Source organism: Podarcis cretensis (genome assembly GCF_951804945.1).
Source record: "Podarcis cretensis genome assembly, chromosome: 1".
In the NCBI taxonomy this organism is placed as follows: Eukaryota; Metazoa; Chordata; class Lepidosauria; order Squamata; family Lacertidae; genus Podarcis; species Podarcis cretensis.
In genome coordinates, this window is record NC_137170.1 from 22,142,530 (window position 1) to 22,163,538 (window position 21,009).

The window sequence follows — 21,009 nt, forward strand, 5'->3', positions numbered from 1 at the left end:
AGAAAGAAAAACGCCAAGTGATTTTGCAGACAATTCAATCAGTGTTTTATTTGTTCAGTTTGGGAACATGGGACAGTAATCACTCTGTTACCTAAAAGCATCTTATCAATCATGCTTCATATTGGAAATCCCGTTTTCTGTGCTGCAACACAAGTTGAGCAATCATGCCTCAGTAGGATTCATGACTTTTATCATAAAGATGGCTGAATCAGTTTTCTCGTCAACACCCACCAACATATAGGGGGCATTGAATACCAGTACAAGAGGAGGGGAGGTAGGACCAATTTCAATAGCAGTAGTAGCTGCAGCTTCAGTGTCATTCTCGTCAACATTTAAATAAGCTTTGTGAATAGCCTGCAAAGACATACAACAAAAATTAGTGCAAGATTGTGTCTGACTCAGGATTTTATCATGAGAAAATCTAGGCCTTCAAAACAAACAAATCCACTGAATGTCTTAAGAAACATCATGTGGTTGTTTCTCACACTGATTACCTATTGATCTGGTTCCTCTAACCAGTTCTAAGCATCATATTTGTGTATCAGTCAGCCTCAAGGAACTGATGGAATTTTCTGAAAATCTTGATGTCAATCTTCTCCATAATTATTTTTTCCTAGTTCTTGTCTCTCTCCCTTACTGTTGATGAGAAGCAAGATCCCAATCCCAGGCTCATTATGCTAAAAATACGAACACTTCTTTCATATATACATCATATATAATATTACCCTATTACTCCTATAATATTATAAACACTAGGTTTCCAAAAGTAGCCAGCACATAAACAGATAAATACAAAAGTTTATATAACTGGATAAAAGACATATTTAGTAATACACTTTAAAATTATGCTGCGTAATACATGCAGCATATAGTATATTGTATTTTAAAATGGGGTTTTAGAATTTTTTGGGGTTTTTTGAATGTTTTATGTAGATTATCAATTTCATTATTCTGTGTGGCACAATGACAATAAAGATATTGTATATATCGTAAAAAAAATTACAGTGCCTGAGCAGGTCAGTCTAAAGCAGGTATGTGATAAATGATACTGTCTGCACAAAGCTTGCAAATATATCAGATTTCTCCTCCTTCTCCAATGCTAACTGCAGTGTTTGCAAATCAATTGATACCGAATCATCTGCTCTTGAAAATTCTGTATCAGAGGTGGGGAAACTGTGGCCCTCCTGATGTTTTTGGATCCCATCAGCCCCAGATAGCATGACCAAGGGAAGAGGGAGAGCTGGGGCTTAAGAGTTTCTCCATCAGTTCTGTTGGGAGACCAGCTCCATTGGGGCTCCCCCCTCAACTGTCATCAAGCCCAACTCATGCAGAGGGAGAGATGGGGTTTTGGTGCCTCTTATCCTAGCTGGAGGGATGCAGGTGGCGCTGTGGGTTAAAGCCTCAGCGCCTAGGGCTTGCCGATCGAAAGGTCGGCGGTTCGAATCCCTGCGGCGGGGTGCGCTCCCGCTGCTCGGTCCCAGCGCCTGCCAACCTAGCAGTTCGAAAGCACCTCCGGGTGCAAGTAGATAAATAGGGACCGCTTACCAGCGGGAAGGTAAACGGCGTTTCCGTGTGCGGCTCTGGCTCGCCAGAGCAGCGATGTCACGCTGGCCACGTGACCCGGAAGTGTCTCCGGACAGCGCTGGCCCCTGGCCTCTTAAGTGAGATGGGCGCACAACCCCAGAGTCTGTCAAGACTGGCCCGTACGGGCAGGGGTACCTTTACCTTTACCTTTTATCCTAGCTGGAATAGCAAATATTTTTGGCTCCTCCTCTCTATGAGAGATGCTATTGTGGTTCAAGTTCCCCAAATTATGTTCATTTGAACATAATTCAGACAAGAGGCTGAATTATGGGGGAATGGTGGGAAATGGAGGATGCAAGAAAATATAGATCAACCTGTAGAATTTTGAGAAGCCTACCTTGGAAATCTTCAGCTCAGGCTTCCCAGTAATTCCAGAGAGGTCTGCTTGATCTGTGAATACCTCCGTAATATTCATTCTGCTTAAGATCCCTTCGATAACATAGTTGCCAGAAATTGTAAACTTTGGAAGGAATAGATCTATTCTCCTGTTGAAAGAGGAACCAGAGGCTAGTGAGGTATTGCTTTGAAAAAAAATGTGCCAGGAGGATTTTGGGTGTCATATGGAGGACAGAATTCTAATCAAAGATGTGCTCTCCCAAGCCCACATTCCTAGCATGTTTGCACTCCTGTCTCAGCGATGTCTGTGCTCAATTGATCCTGTTCTGGAATTACAAGGGACTTGGTCGTTACACACCTATCACTACCCCTCAAACTCACAACAATATATTTACACCTACAAATATGTACTACACCCTTTCCACTACAGCATGCACACTTACTGTGATTTTGTTGAATTCCTCCATTTTAACAAAACGTCTTTGCTAAGAGCATTTTCCAACTGCTTCATTTTCCCTTGGTCAGGAAGAATAAATAATGCTGAAACGTTGCTCTTGTAAGGGAGCTTCACAACCTTGCAGGACAGGATCTTATCATGGTAAGTCTCAAACCAGCTGACTTTGTTCATCATAGGGACTTTCACCGTTGTTTCCTCATCCACATAGAAGTCTCCTTCTCTTGTATTCAGAGAATCGAAAGGTTTTTCCCAATTGGCTTATGGAAAGAACAATAACAGCATACATGGCATTTAATTCTTCAATATATTGTCATACTCAGAGCTTTTAATAAAAGCTCCTGTTTTAGTGGCATCTTACTGTGCTGAGATATCTGCCTTTGCAGCTCTGTGCTTAATCTAGTTCCCAATTACTTAATCTCATTTCCAGGAAAAGGTACTGACAATATATTTGATTTGTTTCAATAATGGTGGAGGTCAATATTCTGATTGATTAAAGGTACTTCTTTGTGATGAGAAGTCTGAGAAGATTCTTCTCACACAATGGGCAGATAATGACTCTAGACTAAAGGACCAACAAATCTCAACCACAGCTTAAAGTTTAAACCTTAAACTGAGAAGATCCAAGAAGCAAAACCTGTATAAAACAAGTCCATCTGACTTACCTCTCATGTAAATATAGTTCACAATAACCATTAGATCCTCTGGGTCAAGACCTTTGACAGCATCAACTATTTTCCCATTTGTTTTTTTCCCTATATAGCTATTGATTTGACTTTCAGCTACTGCAGGATTCTTGAAGTTAGTCGGAAGAACATCCGTCTCATAAAAATGTTTGGCATCATTCAGGAACTTCTTCAGGGGTTTCACTTGGTCATCTGTGAATAGGGCGTTCCCAATGCTCAGGTGGAGTTCAGCATTGGGGCGGTTCAGTATACGTAAGAGATGATGGAAACCCTCATGTATTTCCTGTTCAGTGATATCTGACCGGTTAAAGCCAAGTCCTGACAAAAGCTGACGCAACGTGGTTGTTCTAGCTCCCAGTGACACCATGGCCAAGGCAGTGGAAATGCTCAGAGGGGAAAAGAAAATGTTCTTCTCAGTGCTCTCTGAAGCAACGTGGTGGTAGAATCGAAAGGCGAAGTCAGCATTTCCTGGGGCTATCTTCAAAGAGGGCAGATCTCTTTCACCTTCAGCAGGAGCAGAACGGCCATGGTCTTGATTCTCTTTTTGGTCAGGGGTATAGTGACATTGGGCAAAAGCACAGAGACCAGCAAGAAGCAAACACAGGCAGAGGTGAGACATTGTCTTCCCTTGGAAGTCGTCTGTGAAGACAAATCACATTCAAAATTAATCGTTGCAATGGCTTGCCTTTGAGTCATTCAACTCTTATATGCTTTTCTGGCAGGATTTTTAAAAAAACTCACTTTCTTTTCTTTTGGCAGAATATTAGAAGCATAGTGATCTTTGTTAAAGCCTTTAATAAGGTTGGAGTGAGGTAAAATAAAGCAAGATTGTTTGTGTGCGCACATTTGTGTTTCTTTGTGATAAGAAAGCAGTATACCAAACCTCTTTCACCTAACAAGCAGCTCTTTCCCTGTCTCTTGGAGCAAAAAGAGTTTTGTGGCAGCCTAAGAACTCAGAGCACAATTCTATCCATGTATAATTGAATGAAGTGGGGCTCACTCCCAGCTAGGCCCCAGGCTATCTAGGCGACAAGCAACATCTGCAATCCTCACACCAGGCAGGCAATTCCTCCTGCAGTCTGTATGCCCATTGCATACATATATTCCTAACTACCACAATTCCCCACCCACCCACTGGAGAGGTACCCTTGGCATGAGAGGCTACATTAACACCCCCAAGGAATAGGTCCCTTCTATGCGAATGCCTTCCTCTTCCTCAAAGTGAAGTTCTCCTTCCTTGAGAACTTAATTCTCCCTGACAGACAGCAGTGGGGTTGTTGTTGTGGGAGCGGGACCTAGCTACCGCCTCCCCGAAGGTCTTCTCCACCACTGTCTTGGCTTCTCGTACACTTTCCAATTCTGCCACCTTGGCCTCAAAGGAATGAACTTGATCCCAGGGGACCAGGAACTCATTGCACCTCTGACATAACCCATGACTTCTGCCCCATGGGGAGATAATCATACATACGGCCGAGGGTGCAAAACCCTGGAAATCCCCCCAAGTCCCTACTGACTTTCTACATGCATGGTTGGTTATGTTGACGTTGACGCTGTTGTTGTTTTTCTGCTGCTCCAAAGCCAATGTGTTCAAATGACAAAAAAAAAAAGGAGATTCAGACTAAACGTTAGGAATAACGGTCTGACGTAAGAGCTGTCCAACAGTGGAATGGACTCCCTCATAGGTTTTTACCACAGCTGCAACGGGTGAGCTCCGATCGCAGTAAGCAAGTACACTGGTACCGTGAGGGGCAACGTTTGGCAAAACGACCCCTGAAAAGGCTTGGAAGGAAGCTCAAGCCAAAGGAACTTCGGCACTGTCTTTTTGGTGTCCCTCGCCGAAAGAAAAATGGCAGAGTTGGGGGGGGGGGGTAATCCAGGCACAGAGAAGAAGATCAAACAGACCAGTGAAAAGCCTCACATCACTGAAGCAGCGACAAGAGGGTAAAAATCTCTATTTCTATATTAAAATAAATGTAAAGTGGTAGCAGCAGCAACAAAACCTAAAAGGAAATAAGACAAGAAGAAGAAAAGGGGAACTCGGGGTGGGGGGGAGCCCTCGCTGAGTGAGTAAACCCAAAACAAAATAAAGAGTAAAAATAGAAGAGGGGATACAATGCTACCACAAAAGTAAAAGGAAGACAGAAGAACAGAAAAAATAGAGAGAGAGTGGAAAGAAATCACTCAGATTGCAATGCAACTATTTGAAAAGCACACCATCTGAAACAGACTTACTTACTAGAAAACGCAGAGTGGTGCAGGCTGCCTGTTATTGGAGCTGGGTAGAGTAGAGCAGCCACTTTGAAGTTGAAGGAAGGGAATTTAACAAATAAGATGATGACGAGGGTTTGAAGACGCTGAGTAATCACTGAGAAGGAGGAAGTGACAAAGACAAAATTGTGAAAGTGAGGTTTAAATGAGGATAGAAGCTGGCGAGTTGAATAAATAAGAACACAGTGACACCCAACGGACAAAGGAGGAAAAGCAGTGGTAAAGGAAAATTGGATGAAAGATAAGATCCTCTCCAAACAAAGAGTAAGAACAAGTTAACCATAGATGGAAAAGAAATAATAATTTTACGAGAAGTCCTACCCAGGTTGATAAAAAAGAGACAGCAATTCCAATTTCTAACAAAAACATTAAAGGCCAAATCATCTGCTCTTGAAAATCCTGTGTCAGTATATCTTTTGCCCGATAATAAATGTTGGAAATTGTCAGGGAACTGACAAAAGAGAGAGAAGCGGAGGCAGGGCTCCAGAGTGATGCCGGAGAGGGGACCAGCAGGGGGGAAGGAATGCAGCGTAACACCAATAGAGAAGAGAGGGAGATGGAGGAATTGGAGACAGGGCTCCAAGACCCTTCACCCGAAACTAGTGGAGAGAGCGCTGGCACGCCCCTGCCTTCCCCTTACTTGCGCAGACGCGTTCCACGCAGGGAACATAGGAGGAGACTTGGCGTCAAACAGCTTTTATGCTGGAAGAGGTTCAAGAAACGCCCACTGACGGATTCTGCAAATGACTAACAGGTCACGGAGGGCGAGCTGTGAGCCTAAGCATGGTTGGGCAAGCAATCTAACTAGACCGAAGGCAATTTACACACAAGTAACCCCCTCACAACCATTACAGCAATCCGTCAGTCACTGCTGTTACTTGTGCGTAAGCAGGGGAAACATGAGCCAGACTGGAGGCGCCGTGGCAGCGGAGCAAGCTGCGGGGGTGCAGGACCTGGTGAAGAGGAACCAGGAGCTGGAACGGCATGTAGCACTGCTGACGGCGTGGCTGGATGAGAGGCGCACCTGGGACGCGCAGGTTAGACCCACCCCAGTGGCAAAGAAGGTACCCGGACTGGTACACAAATTTGGGGGGAAGCCCCAGGAATATAATGGATTCCGAACAGAAATAGATAATAATAATAATAATAATTTATTATTTGTACCCCGCCCATCTGGCTGGGTTTCCCCAGCCACTCTGGGCGGCTTCCAACCGAGATGAAAAATACACTAAAATGTCACATATTAAAAACTTCCCTGAACAGGGCTGCCTTCAGATGTTTTCTGAATGTCAGGTAGTTGTCCATCGCCTTGACATCCGATGGGAGGGCATTCCACAGGGCGGGCGCCACCACCGAGAAGGCCCTCTGCCTGGTTCCCTGCAACTTGGCCTCTCGCAGTGAGGGAACCGCCAGAAGGCCCTCGGAGCTGGACCTCAGTGTCCGGGCAGACCGATGGGGGAGGAGACGCTCCTTCAGATATACTGGACCGAGGCCATTTAGGGCTTTAAAGGTCAGCACCAACACTTTGAATTGTGCTCGGAAACGTACTGGGAGCCAATGTAGGTCTTTCAAGACCGGTGTTATATGGTCTCGGCGGCCGCTCCCAGTCACCAGTCTAGCTGCCGCATTCTGGATTAGTTGTAGTTTCCGGGTCACCTTCAAAGGTAGCCCCACGTAGAGCGCATTGCAGTAGTCCAAGCGGGAGATAACCAGAGCATGTACCACTCTGGCGAGACAGTCTGCAGGCAGATAGGGTCTCAGCCTACGTACCAGATGGAGCTGGTAAACAGCTGCCCTGGATACAGATTTGACCTGTGCCTCCATGGACAGCTGTGAGTCCAAAATGACTCCCAGGCTGCGCACCTGGTCCTTCAGGGGCACAGTTACCCCATTCAGGACCAGGGAATCCTCCACACCTGCCCGCCTCCTGTCCCCCAAAAACAGTACTTCTGTCTTGTCAGGATTCAACCTCAATCTGTTAGCCGCCATCCATCCTCCAACCGCTTCCAGACACTCACACAGGACCTTTACCGCCTTCACTGGTTCTGATTTAAAAGAGAGGTAGAGCTGGGTATCATCTGCATACTGATGAACACCCAGCCCAAACCTCCTGATGATCCCTCCCAGCGGCTGCATGTAGATGTTGAAAAGCATGGGGGAGAGGACAGAACCCTGAGGCACCCCACAAGTGAGAGCCCAGGGGTCTGAACACTCATCCCCCACCACCACTTTCTGAACACGGCCCAGGAGGAAGGAGCGGAACCACTGTATGACAGTGCCCCCAGCTCCCAGCCCCTCAAGACGGTCCAGAAGGATGTCATGGTCGATGGTATCAAACGCCGCTGAGAGATCCAGCAGAACTAGGAAAGAGCTCTCACCTTTGTCCCTAGCCCGCCGGAGATCATCAACCAGTGCGACCAAGGCAGTTTCAGTCCCATGATGAGGCCTGAATCCCGACTGGAAGGGATCCAAATGGTCCGCTTCTTCCAGGCGTGCCTGGAGTTGTTCAGCAACCACTCGCTCAATCACCTTGCCCAAGAATGGAAGGTTTGAGACTGGGCGATAATTGGCCATCGTGGCCGCATCTAGAGATGGTTTTTTAAGAAGCGGTTTAATAACCGCCTCTTACAGCGGGTCTGGGAAGGCTCCCTCACGGAGGGAAGCATTCACCACCCCACGAAGCCCATCGCCCAGTCCTTCCCGGCTAGCTTTTATAAGCCAGGATGGGCAAGGATCCAGGAGACAGGTGGTTGGCTTCACTCGTCCAAGCAGCCTGTCCACATCCTCGGAGGTAACAGATTGGAATTGATCCCACACAACTTGACCAGACAGGACTCTAGCACTCTCCCGCCCCGGCCCTGCTCCCACGGTGGAGTCTACTTCTTCCCGAATCTGAGCGATTTTATCTGCAAAAAAATTTGCAAAATCATTGCAGGAGAACATGTGGCCCGTACTGGGCCCCGATGTTACAGGTGGTTCCGCTAAATTGTGAACCACCTGAAAGAGTCTCCTGCTGCTGTTTTCTGCAGATGCAATAGAGGCGGTGAAGAAAGTCTTCTTCGCCGTCGCTATCGCCACTTGGTAGGCTCGACGTTGAGCTCTAACCTGTGTCCGGTCAGATTCAGAATGGGTTATCCGCCACCGGCGCTCTAGCCGTCTCAACAATTGTTTCATTGCCCTCAGATCCGTGGAAAACCACGGGGCTCTCCGGGCTCCATGCAATCGGAGAGGGCGCTTCGGAGCCAAACAGTCAATAGCCCTGGTTAACTCCACATTCCAGCGGGCCACCAGGGAATCGACTGAAAGGCCATCAACATGGGATAAAGCATCCCCTACCACTCTCTGGAAACCATTTGGATCCATTAAGTGGCGGGGGCGGACCATCCGAATCGGTCCCACCTCCCTGCAGAGGGGATGGGTCGCAGAGAAGTCCAGTTGCACCAGGAAGTGATCTGACCATGGCACTTCTTTCGTTTCACTTTTACTTAGTGTCAGATCACCAACATCCGTAGAGGTAAACACCAGGTCCAAGGCATGTCCGCGGCTATGGGTTGGGCCAGACTTATTCAGGGACAGCCCCATGGAGGCCATGCTTTCCACGAAGTCCCGAGCGGCCCCTTGTAAGGTCGTGTCGGCATGGATGTTAAAATCCCCTAGGACGACCAAGCTAGGTGTCTCCAGGAGAACATCCGCCACAACCTGAAGCAGCTCGGGCAGGGAATCCTTGGTGCAGCGGGGAGGTCGGTACACCAAAAGGAATCCTGTACTGCCCCTATTGTCCAACTTCCAGAACATGCACTCAGAAAACTGGGTCTTCCCAATAGGACGCCTGGTGCAAACTAATGACTTCCTAAAAATCACTGCAACCCCCCCTCCCCGCCCACATGACCTGGGTTGCTGTGCGTAAGAGAAACCTGGTGGACAAGCAGCGGCAAGGACAGGCCCATCTGCTTCATCCAACCAAGTCTCTGTTACACATGCCAGGTCAAGTCCTCCATCCATGATCAAGTCATGGATGGCAGTGGTCTTATGAATCATTGACCTGGCATTGCACAGCAACACTTTCAGGTCAGGTGGGTATCCCTTGCTGATTCTAGTATTCATCCGGTCAGGGCCAGACCCGGAGGCAGGAATAGTCCTCAGACAACGACTAAACCTGCCTCCTCTGTAATGACATGGTCTGGTCTTAGCGTAACTCCTCCTCCTACCCGTGATCACTGAGATCGGTTGTCCCAGTGCATTCCCCCCCGTGAAACATATCCCAGCCATTTTGTGGGCTGGGGCCCATTCCCCGGCAGCCCTGACCCCTCCCCTTAAGAACAAAATAACCCCTTTAAAAAACAAACAAAAAAAAAACACAAATAAAACAATACAAACAAAAAACAATAAAAATTATAAAAATTACAAAAACATAAAATCAAACAAATTCCCAGGCCCAATAAACATCCACCCCACCCCACCCCACCCCACATACAAAAAATTCAAAATAAAAATTTTAAAACATTTTCAAAGCACTCTGCACCCCTCCAGCAGTAACAGCAACTGTCCTAGTGAGGCCCGTCAGGCCCTGCCCTGGGCCAGGTGGTAAGTGGCAGGAAGGAGCAGGGCCCCCAGACACTCACACAGGAGAGTCCTCCTGGGCAACAGAGTGCAGCAGTCCTTTATGAGGCTTCAGGCCCCGCCCCAGGCCAGGTGGTAAGTGGCAGGAAGGAGCAGGGCCCTCAGACACTCACATACAGGAGAGTCCTCCTGGGCAGCAGAGTCCAGCAGTCCTTTATGAGGCTTCAGGCCCCGCCCCAGGCCAGATGGTGAGTGGCAGGAAGGAGCAGGGCCCTCAGACACTCACATACAGGAGAGTCCTCCTGGGCAGCAGAGTCCAGCAGTCCTTTATGAGGCTTCAGGCCCCGCCCCAGGCCAGATGGTGAGTGGCAAGAAGGAGCAGGGCCCTCAGACACTCACATACAGGAGAGTCCTCCTGGGCAGCAGAGTCCAGCAGTCCTTTATGAGGCTTCAGGCCCCGCCCCAGGCCAGATGGTGAGTGGCAAGAAGGAGCAGGGCCCTCAGACACTCACATACAGGAGAGTCCTCCTGGGCAGCAGAGTCCAGCAGTCCCTGTGAGGCTTCAGGCCCCACCCCAGGCCAGATGGTGAGTGGCAGGAAGGAGCAGGGCCCTCAGACACTCACATACAGGAGAGTCCTCCTGTAGAGTACACTTTGGAGCTGCAGCATGATGACTTTGCTGACGAGGCAGCAAGGGTGGCGTATATCGTGGGGCACCTTGAGGGCAGCGTGAGGGAATGGGTCAGACCCCTAATGGCCGCGCAGAATCCCGCCATGAGGGACGTCCGGAAGTTTTTTCAGGCAATGGACGCAATGTATACAAGCCAATTGGGGGAGACTTTAACCCAGAGGGAGCTGATGAGATGCAAGCAGGGGCATCTTTCCGTTAGAGACTACTGGTCCCGCTTTGCGTTGCTAATACACCGGCTCGAATGGGATCTAGATAGCCCGCCCATATGGATGCTGTTTGAGGAGGGGTTGTCCCCAACCATTAAAGACGAGCTCTCCCACGCGCCCCGCCCGCAGTCTATGGATGAACTGACCAAAGCTGCGCTTGCGATAGGCGCTCGGCAGGAAGCGCGCGCTTTGGAAAGGAGGGAAGGGAGAGGAGAGCGTTGCCCTGACTACCACATTCCTGAGATGCCAAAGAAGCCTTCCGATGACGTGGTGCCAATGAAAATCGATGGAGCGTGCGTGCGCGAGGTTTCGAGCGCCAACCAAGGAGTCAAAAGGGAGGGAAAGGCTGGGAAAAGCACCAAGAAGTGTTTCCTCTGCCAAAGGGCCAGGACACTTTGCCAGGGTCTGTCCACAAAGAAAGGCTCGGCAAGGGATGGTGGGAGCCGCTGGAAGCGAGGAGGAGGGGGCAGAGGAAAAGGTGCAGGGAAACACCAGCGCTTGACTGCCCACAGGGGGGCACAGCAGCCAAGCGAACAGCTAACAGAAGTGCCCCAACCAGACCCACCCAAGGCTTCTATAGCAATAGAGGTGGTGCTAGAACTCCCAAATGGACACCCAGTCAAGGTGAAGGCAATTCTGGACTCAGGCAGCTCCTGTAATTTTTTTAGCAAGGAGTTTGCACTAGAGCACCAACTCCACCTGCTGCCACTTGATTTCCCACTCCAAGTGACCACAATAGATGGCAGGGAGCTGCTGGGAGGGGAAGTGACACATCAAACCCCACCAATGAGAATGAGGGTGTCCAGACACACAGAAACCATTGCCTTTCATGTGGCCACACTGGCGGGACCCCCGATAATACTGGGCCTGAGCTGGCTAGTGCTACATGATCCAGTGGTGGCTTGGCATCAACGGACAGTCACCTTCGGGTCAGCGCACTGTTTGGAACACTGTCTGGGGGGGGGAGAAGCCTAGGGTGAGGTTGGCCAGAGTGGCAGCAACGACACTGAAGCAGAGAGTAGAGGTGCCGCCACAGTACGCGGACTTACAGGAGGTCTTCAGCGAGAGGGAGGCGGACAGGCTGCCACCACATAGGCCCTTTGACTGCCAAATCAACCTACTCCCTGGGGCGCAGCTGCCAGTGGGTAAGCTGTATGCCATGTCGGACCGGGAGATGCAGGAGTTGCAGAACTTTATTGACAAGAACCTGAAAAGGGGGTTCATAAGAGAATCTAAGGCAGTGGGGGGCAGCCCTGTGTTCTTTGTGGACAAGAAAAACACGGATCAGCCCAGGCTGGTCGTAGACTATCGGAGGTTAAACCTCGTATCAGAACCCGTGACCTTCCCCATGCCCAGAATTGATGACATGAGGGAGGGGGACGAATGGAAAACCACCATGTTCACCCCCTAGGGGTCTTTGAGTACCTAGTGATGCCATTTGGATTACAGTCGGGCTCAGCCTGTTTTCAAGGCTTCATGCACCATGTGCTGGGCCTCCTGATGTACAAAAACTGCGTAGCATTTCTGGACGACGTCCTGATCTACTCGGACAATGAAAAACAGCATGTCCAGGACATCAGGGAAGTGCTGAAGAGGCTACAAGAGCATCAGTTGTGGGTCAAGCTGGATAAGTGCCAATTTCACGCCAGAGAAGTGGAATTTCTGGGATACAGGTTGTCGGACAGAGGCCTAGCCATGGACCCCAGCAAGGTGCAGGTGGTGCTGGAATGGAAGGCCCCCAAAACCCGGAAGGATGTGCAGAGGTTCCTCGGGTTCAGCAACTTCTATTGGAAGTTCATCAAGAACTTCGCCCACTTGACCACACCCATCACGGATTGTCTCAGTAGCAAAAAGAAGTTCGTCTGGACGGAAAGTGCTCAACGATCCTTCGAAAGGCTAAAGAAGGTGTTCGCCTCGGAGGAACAGCTCCTGCACGTGGATCTGCAGAAACCAATGAGGCTAGAGACCGACGCATCAGACCGCGCGGTAGGAGCGGTGTTGCTGCAGCTGGGGCGGAGCCAACACACCTGGAGGCCGTGCGCCTTCTTCTCACGCAAACTGAACAAATCGGAACAGAACTACACGGTGTATGATCGCGAACTGCTAGCTATTCACGAAGCATTTCGGCAGTGGAGACATCTCCTAATAGGGGCTCAGCACAAGATTCAGGTGTGTACTGATCACAAGAACTTGGAATATTGGAGAACAGCTCGAGTCCTCAACCAGAGACAGATTCGATGGGCACAGGAGTTCTCCAAGTTCTTCTTTGAGATCAAGTACGTGCCGGGAGAAGAGAACGTGAGGGCAGACGCGCTTTCCCGGAAGCCGGAGTACACGGAAGGAGAAGGACCGCCGGAAGCTCGACACCTTTTCCCTGAGGAACGATGGGTGTGTGGGGGAGCGTTGGTTGGGAAACGAGAACTAACCAAGCTGATTCGCCATGACGAATTCGCCCAAACCAGAATCAGGGAACTCAGGGGAACTGGGGGAGACCGGGGAGGCTTTGAGGAAAGGGAAGGACTGCTGTATTACAAGGGAGCAATGTATGTGCCCGGGGAGGCCTTGCGGGAAAGGGTGCTCAAACAGCTTCATGACAACCCAACAGCGGGGCACTTTGGGCAACACAAAACTATGTTACTGGTCACTAGGGAGTTTTGGTGGCCAAGGGTGAGGGAAGATGTACGAGAGTATGTACGGGGGTGTGACCGCTGCCAAAGGGCCAAGGGGGAGAGGGCGGCCCTGGCAGGGCTACTAGAACCCTTGCCCATGCCGGGAAGACCCTGGGAGGTGGTGTCTATCGATTTCATGACAGATCTACCCAAATCCAGAGGGAAGACAGCAGTCATGGTAGTAGTAGATCTGCTAACCAAAATGTGCCATTTTATAGCGTGCTCACATGCAGTGACAGCAGAGGAAACCGCCCAGTTGTTCGTGAATCACATCTTCAGGTTGCATGGAGCTCCTTCAAAGGTTATCTCTGACCGAGGGAAACAATTTACCTCGAGGTTTTGGAGGAGGCTTATGAACTTATTGCAGGTGGAGGTGGGATTCTCGACGGCGAGACACCCGGAGACTAACGGGTAAGCAGAGAGGGCGAACAGCATTTTACAGCAATATCTACGCTGTTACGTCAACGAGAGACAGAACGATTGGGTAGAAAAGCTAGCACTGGCAGAGTTTGCGTATAACAATGCGGAGCATGTGTCCATGGGGATGAGCCCGTTCATGGCTAATTATGAGTGTCACCCCAGGGCCTTTCCCGGGAGGGGGGAGGAAGGGGGAGCGTGCCCGCCGCAGAGCAGTTCGTGGAAGAAATGGAAGCCCTGCACCAGCAGCTTAAGATGAATCTGGAAAGGGCCAAGGAGGCGTACAAGAGACAAGCAGACAAACGTTGCCGGGAAGGGGAGACCATAAGGGTGGGGGACCGGGTGTGGTTATCCACACAAGGCTTACCCTTCAAGGGCGGGTGTAAGAAACTGAGGCCAAAACGGCTGGGACCATTTGAGGTGACACACCAAGTCAACCCGGTGGCATTCCGGCTCAAGTTGCCAGACAGCATGAAAATCCACCCGGTATTTCATAATCCCTGCTCTCACCGTACAGAGGGGAGCGGAGGGTCCGGGGGGCAGGAGGGGAAGGGCTCACACACCCACAACTGGAAGAGATGAAACACCACCACCAGGTAATGGAGATCCTGGATTCGCGCTGACGGGTGCGGCAGGTGGAGTATCTAGTAGCTTGGGAGGGGGAACCCGAGTCAGAAAACACGTGGGTGCCCGCGGGGGAAATAGATGATGGATATCTGGTGGAAGAGTTCCACAACAGGTATCCGAGGAAGCCCAAACCCCTGGAGAGATTCTGGGAGGAGCAATTTGCCACCACCGATGAGGAGGAGGAGGATTTTGGGGGTTTTCCAGCTTCCGAAGAGGAAGGAGGAGAATCGTCAGGAGAGGAGGAATCAGTTTTGGAAGCCCATCCTGTGCGAAGAAATCGGAGCGGATGGGAAGCGGGGTTTGAGTCCTTGGACGACGACAGCAGCTCCTTTCGGGGGTTCCCTGCATCGTTGGCTGAAGAAGGGGACAAGGTCACGTCACCGGGTCGGGCCGGGGGTGGAGGGGGTCCTGGGAGGGAGGTGGATGTCAGGGAACTGACATCAGAGAGAGAAGCGGAGGCAGGGCTCCAGAGCGATGCCGGAGAGGGGACCAGCAGGGGGGAAGGAATGCAGCATAACACCAATAGAGAAGAGAGGGAGATGGAGGAATTGTAGACAGGGCTCCAAGACCCTTCACCCGAAACTAGTGGAGAGAGCGCTGGCACTCCCCTGCCTTCCCCTTACTTGCGCAGACGCGTTCCACACAGGGAACATAGGAGGAGACTTGGCGTCAAACAGCTTTTATGCTGGAAGAGGTTCAAGAAACGCCCACTGACGGATTCTGCAAGTGACTAACAGGTCACGGAGGGCGAGCTGTGAGCCTAAGCATGGTTGGGCAAGCAATCTAACTAGACCGAAGGCAATTTACGCACAAGTAACCCCCTCACAACCATTACAGAAATGTAAAGAGAATGAAGGTACATTCTTTCACCTTTGGTGGACGTGCCCAAAGATTAAGGCTTTCTGGGAGATGATCTATAATGAAATGAAAAAGGCATTTAAATATACCTTTCTGAAGAAACCAGAGGCCTTTCTCCTGGGCATAGTCAGCCAATTGGTGCCAAAGAAAGATAGAACTTTTTTTATGTCACTCTAAGGTAAAGGTAAAGGTACCCCTGCCCGTACGGGCCAGTCTTGACAGACTCTGGGGTTGTGCGCCCATCTCACTTAAGAGGCCAGAGGCCAGCGCTGTCCGGAGACACTTCCGGGTCACGTGGCCAGCGTGACATCGCTGCTCTGGCGAGCCAGAGTCGCACACGGAAACGCCGTTTACCTTCCCGCTGGTAAGCGGTCCCTATTTATCTACTTGCACCCGGAGGTGCTTTCGAACTGCTAGGTTGGCAGGCGCTGGGACCGAGCAGCGGGAGCGCACCCCGCCGCAGGGATTCGAACCGCCGACCTTTCGATCGGCAAGTCCTAGGCGCTGAGGCTTTAACCCACAGCGCCACCTGCGTCCCAGTTTATGTCACTCTATGCGCCACCAAATGTTCCAAAAGCTCCCTGGCTTTGTTTATCGCAATAGGGCACCCATAGTCCCTCCATACACGCCTCTCCAGCAGTGGTGACCAAATTTTGGTTTTTTTATCATGTAATTTTTTATTAATTTTCCAGTAAAGATAAGTACACAGCAAAACACCAAATTCTCTTCACATATCTAATTTTCTTTTAGACTTCCATCAACCTGTCTGATAATTTTCCATATTTATTATTTGTCCTCACATTTCTTACTTTTATGTTGCATTATATATATATTATCTTACCTTATTGTTTAAACAATATTTCTACCATCCCTTCTTACAGAGCTTCCTGAAAACTTACAAACGTTATGTCGTTATCACAAAAGTTCTTAATGTATCCTAAGAATTTATTCCAGTCCTCAGTGAATCTTTGGTCTCGTCGGTTCTGAATCTTCCCTGTTAATCTGTCCATTTCTGCGTATTCCATTAATTTCGCTCTCCATTCTTCTAATGTAGGCATTTCTTCTTGCTTCCACTTTGGGGCCATCAAGATTCTCACTGCTGTTATTGCGTATAAAAATAATTTCTCATCCCTCTTATTGATTTCACCACCTACTATTCCTAATAGAAATGTTTCTGGTTTTTTAACAAATGTATATTTCAACATTTTCTTCAACTCATTATATATCATTTCCCAGAAACACTTCACTTTTTTACACTCCCACCACATATGGTAAAAGGTCCTTTCATTATCTTTACATTTCCAACATTTATTACATCCTTTATACATCTTACTTAATTTCACTGGTGTTAAATACCATCTATATATCATTTTCATGACATTTTCTTTTATTGTGGTACATGCCGTAAATCTCATCCCATCCTTCCACAATTTAATCCACTTATCAAATTGAGTATTATATCCAAAATCTTGGGCCCATTGCCTCATAACCGATTTAACCTCTTCATCTTTTGTATGCCACTCTAGTAACAGTTTATACATCATTGATAGGTTTTTAATTTCATTGTTCAATATTTCTCTTTGAAACCTAGATTCTTTTTCATAATAACCTCTTTCCGCAACTTCTTTCCTAAACATTTTGTTAATCTGAAAGTAGTGCAACCAATCATTTACATATTCTTTCACTTCTTCATATGGTTTCATTTTCCACTTACCTCCCTCTTTCTCTATTAAACTCCCATATGTTATCCACCTCCCAGTCATATTGATCGTTTTAATACTCATCACTTCCAATGGTGACAACCAATGTGGTATTTTTGGTTCTAACAGGTTTTTATACCTGTCCCATACCTCAATTAGAGATCTTCAGATAATGTGGTTTTCAAAACCTTTATGCACTCGTTTTTTCCCATGCCATAAATATGCATGCCAACCGAATCTATTATCATATCCTTCCAAATCTAACAAACCCGTGTTTTCTAATTTTATCCACTCCTTCAACCAACAAAGACATGATGCTTCATAATATAATTTCGAATCTGGCCGGGCAAAGCCTCCTCTTTCTTTTGCATCTGTTAACAACTTAAATTTTATTCTCGGCTTTTTGCCCTGCCAGATATATCTTGAAACCACTCTTTGCCATTCCCAAAATATTGTAGTTCCTTTAATTATTGGAATTTCTTGAAACAAAAACAACATTTTCGGTAGTACAGTCATCTTTATCATTGCAATCCTTATCCAAAATGATAATTTCATCCTCCCCCACACCTCCAGATCTCCTTTAACTTTATTCCATAATGGTACATAATTATTTTGAAATAGATCAATACTTCTGGGAGTCAATATAATCTCTAAATATTTCAGTTTCTTAACCGCTTCTATCTCAATCTGTTGCTGTATTCTTTCAATAGTTTCTTGCTCAATGTTTTTCATCATTATTTTAAAACAAAATAAAAAAATTCCTTCCAGTAGCACCTTAAAGACCAACTAAGTTAGTTCTTGGTATGAGCTTTCGTGTGCATGCACACTTCTTCAGATATTATTCATTATTTTAGTTTTCATCTTATTTAACTTGAAACCTGCCACTTGTCCAAATACTTCTATTTCTTCTAATACCGTTTTTACACTCTTTAAGGGATCTTCAATCGTTATAACCAAGTCATCCGCAAATGCTTTTACTTTATACTCCTTGCGACCAACTGACACACCTTTTATTAATTCATTATTTCTTATTGAACTTAGCAAGACTTCCAGGACCGAGATGAATAACAGTGGCGATAAAGGACACCCTTGCCTTGTACCCTTAGTAATGGCAATGTTCTCTGTTGTTACATTATTTACAATTAACTTAGCTCTTTGTTCAGAATATATACCATTTAGGAAAGACTCACCCATATCCATAGCTTCTAAGTTTTTTAACATAAATTCCCAAGAAATATTATCAAAAGCTTTCTCAGCGTCTACAAAAATCAACATTGCCTGTTTATCCTTCCTGTTAGATATTCTATAATATTGATTATGTTTCTTATGTTATCTTTCATCTGTCTACCAGGAAGGAAGCCTACTTGATCCTTATTGTAATGGTTGTAAGGGGTTACTTGTGTGTGTGTTGAGGAGCACGTTCTATCGGTTCATTCAATTTATTTTTATCACAGTTCGAAATTTTCTGCACCTTGTTCTTCTCTAAAAGAGAAGAGTTCTAAAGCAAAGGACCCAGTCCAAAGTTGTACTAAATGATTCAAAAGCTGCACAAGCTACTGAGCACCGTATCGGCATAGATTTGCCTATGAAATAGGCCCCCTCAACCTAAAACCTAGCCACAGAAAGTCCTCTGGGTGAATTGGCAGGAGGCGGGAGGCCGACTCAATGTTGCACTTAGCCAAGAGCGCACCCCTGCTGAACCTGCGAATAAGCTTAATAGCCTGTTCAAAGGAGGCATATTTCACAGAACAAGGTTCCTGTGGTATCATTGACTGAGGATAGGTTGTGGATCATACAATACTCTCCTGGAGTCTTTTTAGGGACGATGCCTAAAGGTGAAATGTGTAAACCCACTATAGGTGGCTCCCTGAAGGGGCCGGCCACCCTCCCAGCCAGAATTTATTTCTTTATTTTCTTTTTTGCAATAGCTGGCATTTCCCTAACTGTTTTTGTTTTATTTTGGGGGTCCCCTGAGTTAGGAGGGAATGAAACAGGGATCTTGAAGCCATATGAAAAACCCTTCCCAAGGGTACGTTGCTGCCTCTTTATTAGGGTATTTATCGAGAAGGGTTCTAAGAGGTGAGAGCTTAACAGAAGAGAACGCCAAAACCAAGGGCCAAATTAATACCAGTTTGTGGCTGAATTAATACAGGTTTGCAACTGCTCTTTGCGCGGGTTTGTGAGCATTTCAAGACCCCAGGTGGAAATGCCCCCTTACCACCCTGAAAGGGCTGTTTACCTTTAAAACATGAGGACGCTGGGTGGTTACCTAGGCACTTCTCACATTCATGCTCATACTTAGAATTCGGCCCCTGGCACACACCCCTTTTGTACTCCCCGAAAACCTCACGGTGAAGGACTCGCTTAGCTTCAAATTTCTAAACTTAGAGGGATCTGGCTGCTTCTTTTCCACATAGGGACCCACGTGCTCCATCCAGTAATTCTGGTCGCTCAGGTCCCAGTGGGTGGTGGGCAGCAGGGAAACATTTCTGAATTGTCCTCGGAATCAGAAGGATTACTTCTCTTGCTTCTTCTTAGACTTCTTTCTCCCTTGCCCATCATTGGTGACCAGGTGTTGTTCTGCAGCTGCTGACACTTCCTTTTGCCCCAGCATCTCTTCCTCCGATGATGTTTCGGAGCCCCCTTCTGCGGTAAAGGCTGAGGTTGTAAATCCTATAGAATACTGGGAAAGTCTGGGATAGACTGAGAGGCAGAAAGGTTATAACTGGAAGCATGAGCCCTACCACCTGAGGATCTGGCACTGGAAGCCCAGGGATGCGTAGACAGGGGACACAGAAAGGGCTGAACTCCTCAATGCCTTCTTTGCCCCGTCTTCTCCAATAAAGAAAACAATGCCCGACCTGAAGAATTTGGAGCAAATGATTCAGCAGAGGAAACACAGCCCAGAATAACTAAGGAGATAGTACAAGAATACTTGGCTAGTTTAGATGTATTCAAGTCTCCAGGGCCAGATGAACTGCATCCAAGAGTATTAAAAGAACTGGCAGATGTGATCTCAGAACCACTGGCAGTCATCTTTGAGAATTCCTGGAGAACAGGTGAAGTCCCGGCAGACTGGAGGAGGGCAAATGTTGTCCCTATTTTCAAAAAGGGGGAAAGAGAGGACCCAAATAATTACCGCCCAGTCAGTCTGACATCAATACCAGGGAAGATTCTGGAGCAGATCATTAAGCAAAGTCTGTGAGCACCTAGAAAGGAATACTGCGATCACCAATAGTCAGCATGGATTTCTGAAAATTAAGTCATGTCAGACTAACCTGATCTCGTTTTTTGACAGAATTACAAGCCTGGTAGATGAAGGGAACACAGTGGATGTAGCCTACCTTGATTTCAGCAAGGCATTTGACAAGGTGCCCCATGATATTCTTGTAAAGAAGCTGGTAAAATGCGGACTTGACTACGCTACCACTCAGTGGATTTGTAAGTGGCTGTCTGACCGAACCCAAAGGGTGCTCATCAATGGTTCCTCCTCATCCTGGAGAAGAGTGACTAGTGGGGTGCCACAGGGTTCTGTCTTGGGCCCTGTCTTATTCAACATCTTTATCAACGACTTGGATGATGGACTCAAGGGCATCCTGATCAAATTTGCAGATGACATCAAACTGGGAGGGGTGGCTAACACCCCAGAGGACAGGATCACACTTCAAAACGACCTTGACAGATTAGAGAACTGGGCCAAAACAAACAAGATGAATTTTAACAGGGAGAAATGTAAAGTATTGCACTTGGGCAAAAAAAATGAGAGGCACAAATACAAGATGGGTGACACCTGGCTTGAGAGCAGTACATGTGAAAAGGATCTAGGAGTCTTGGTTGACCACAAACTTGACATGAGCCAACAGTGTGACGTGGCAACTAAAAAAGCCAATGCAATTCTGGGCTGCATCAATAGGAGTATAGCATCTAGATCAAGGGAAGTAATAGTGCCACTG

The 21,009-nt window shown here is 47.7% G+C and overlaps 1 protein-coding gene across 1 annotated transcript; it reads right to left on the bottom strand.

Annotated features, from left to right (window-relative positions):
• Positions 1–21: 21 nt before the first annotated feature.
• LOC307200490 (alpha-1-antiproteinase-like) lies at positions 22–19,835 on the bottom strand. Its single transcript, XM_079949028.1, has 5 exons — positions 19,576–19,835; positions 3,040–3,699; positions 2,364–2,634; positions 1,922–2,069; positions 22–354 (listed from the first exon to the last, which is right to left on the bottom strand). Exons 1-5 carry the CDS (start codon positions 19,616–19,618, stop codon positions 163–165), a joined length of 1,314 nt encoding a protein of 437 aa, XP_079805154.1. The 5' UTR covers positions 19,619–19,835; the 3' UTR covers positions 22–162.
• Between the last annotated feature and the right edge of the window lie 1,174 nt (positions 19,836–21,009).